Source organism: Octopus bimaculoides, chromosome 9, assembly GCF_001194135.2.
Source record: "Octopus bimaculoides isolate UCB-OBI-ISO-001 chromosome 9, ASM119413v2, whole genome shotgun sequence".
Taxonomy (NCBI): domain Eukaryota; kingdom Metazoa; phylum Mollusca; class Cephalopoda; order Octopoda; family Octopodidae; genus Octopus; species Octopus bimaculoides.
The window spans coordinates 24,446,161-24,448,598 of record NC_068989.1 but is presented as its reverse complement, the minus strand read 5'-3'; the positions used below and the strand labels follow the sequence as shown (position 1 = coordinate 24,448,598).

The following is a 2,438-nucleotide window of genomic DNA, read 5'->3' as shown; positions in this document are numbered from 1 at the left end:
GAGATAGCTGTTTCACTTTTAATAGTTTCAGTATTAATTCTGAAAGTATTAAACTAAAAGTATTATGTCACATTACAATAGAGATGTTATTGCTACACTTCTGACACGTAATACTGAAATAGTGTAAGAGATAAGAGATTGCTCCAGGCTCGCATTAGGCAAGAAGTTTTAAATTTTTGGGGGGCTCATGACACTGCATGGATTCTAAGTAAAGCATGTATAAAATTTGAATGAAATCAGTTGGGTAGTTCTCGAATTTTAGTGATGCACACATTCAGACGGACAACAGACAGGTACAGATTCTCAGTTTTATATATATGTTTGTACCCCCACCATTGTGTTTGTACCCTAAGCATTCGACAAAAGGCAGTGCTCCAGCATGGCCGCAGTCAGAATGACTGAAACAAGTAAAAGAATAAAAGAATAAAGATCATATTTGTGTGTGTGTGTGTGTGAGACGCCACTTCTTGACAATAGGTGCTGGTTTGTTTACGTCAGCGTAATTTACTGGTTCAGCATAAGAGACTATTAGGATAAGTACCAGACTAAAAAAAACAACAAAAAAACAAGTAGTGGGGTCAATTTGGTCAACTAAACCCTTCAAGGTGGTGTCCCAGTATGGCCGCAGTCATACTGGGAAGAAGAGAATAAAAGAAAAAGTGTGGAGATAAAGACATGGTTCCAGGTTCATTCCCGCAAGTGTCTTCTACTATGGCCTCAGGCCGATCGAAGCCTTGTGAGTGAATTTGGTAGATGGAAACTGAAAGAAGCTTTGTCGTATACTCTTTACTCTTTTACTTGTTTTAGTCATTTGACTGTGGCCATGCTGGAGCACCGCCTTTAGTCGAGAAAATCGACCCCAGGATTATGCCTAGTACTTATTCTATCGGTCTCTTTTGCCGAACCGCTAAGTTACGGGACGTAAACACACCAGCATCGGATGTTGGAGGGACAAACACAGACAAACATACACACACACACACACACACATATATATACGACGGGCTTCTTTCAGTTTCCGTCTACCAAATCCACCCAAATCCACTCACAAGGCTTTGGTCGGCCCGAGGCTATAGTAGAAGACACTTGCCCAAGGTGCCACTGAACCTGGAATCATGTGGTTCGCAAGCAAGCTACTTACCACACAGCCACTCCTACGCCTATTATATCTTATACGTATACATATATATTTATGTATTTATTTACGTAGGTGTGTCTTTGTTTGTGCTTGTCTCCCCACCATCACTTGGACAACCGATGTTTGTGTGTTTATGTCCGTGTAACATAGTGGTTCGGCAAGCGAGGGAAATACAATAAGTGCTAGGCTTACAAAGAAGTCCTGGGGTCGTTTCATTCAACTAAAGGCGGTGCTCCAGCATGGCCACAGTGAAATGATTAATACAAGTAAAAGAATAGAAAAATGAATGATTTTGTTAAAGTACATTCTTTTGCACTTATAGAAAGAAAAAAAATGCAAAATACGTAATCGTCGCCGATAGGATTCGAACCTATGCGGGGAGACCCCAATGGATTTCTAGTCCATCGCCTTAACCACTCGGCCACGACGACAACCGTACACGAAGGTGCGAATTACTTATTCTGGATGTTGAATGTTGAATGTTAGTGCAAGCGCTAAAAATTATTTATAAACAGCATGAAATCTTTATTAATGAGTAAATCATAAATAGTGGAGATAATCGAAATGCTCTGCTTTTTCCGGTAGAAAGACATATTAGTTCGAAAGTATACTGTTTCAATATTTAATACTTTCTCTCTGAATATTTACGACTTAACGTCAACCGGAGTGAGTTGCTGTGAGAGAAGAATTAAAGCTCGGCCTGAACATGGCTTGTTTAATTAACTTATTTAGCCGGACTTCGTTGTCTTCGTCTGGATCTCTTCATTTGTCATCTTCTCATCGTTTAGCGGTATTAAATTTACGTCCTTGGTTATTTCATCGCAGTTCTTTGTCGCAATCCAAATATGCCAAGCAGGTAAGTGAGAACACACACATGCAAACACATAAGTATATACACAAACGCACACACATACACATATATGTGCGGGACGTTGAACATTATCACTTTTGCGATGTTTTATGCAGTTTATTTTGTACCTTAAGATATTTTAAAGTAGAAACTTTATTACAATTTATCACGTGTTATGATGTGTCTCTATTTACCTTCAATGACACTCGTCATATTTTAAACAAACTATACTTAAAACAAGTTCAACGATAAGGTCGATACCACGTCGATCCTTTTTATGCAAACCTATGATTCTAAGACTAGGGGTGTAATTTGAGAGAATTTAGCTGTGATGTTTAGCAGGTCGAGCAATTGTCTACGTAGATGGTCCCTCGTCGGTTCGCATATTAAAAAAAAAAAAGCTCCGAAATTCAAATATTGCCAGTATCGATGTTACTTTACGTTTTTCAT

At 38.9% G+C, this 2,438-nt stretch overlaps 1 protein-coding gene and 1 non-coding gene across 2 annotated transcripts in view; one reads left to right on the top strand and one right to left on the bottom strand.

Annotated features, from left to right (window-relative positions):
* Positions 1-1,487: 1,487 nt before the first annotated feature.
* On the bottom strand, positions 1,488-1,569 carry Trnas-aga (transfer RNA serine (anticodon AGA)). The gene has a single exon. It is a non-coding gene; the product is annotated as a tRNA-Ser (tRNA).
* Positions 1,570-1,592: 23 nt separating this feature from the next.
* LOC106884216 (propionyl-CoA carboxylase alpha chain, mitochondrial) overlaps positions 1,593-2,438 on the top strand; it is an 80,400-nt gene continuing 79,554 nt past the window's right edge. Inside the window, exon 1 of the mRNA XM_014935468.2 lies at positions 1,593-1,994. Within this exon, the coding sequence (XP_014790954.1) occupies positions 1,845-1,994 (150 nt within the window). The 5' untranslated portion in view covers positions 1,593-1,844. The remainder of the gene's footprint in view (positions 1,995-2,438) is intronic.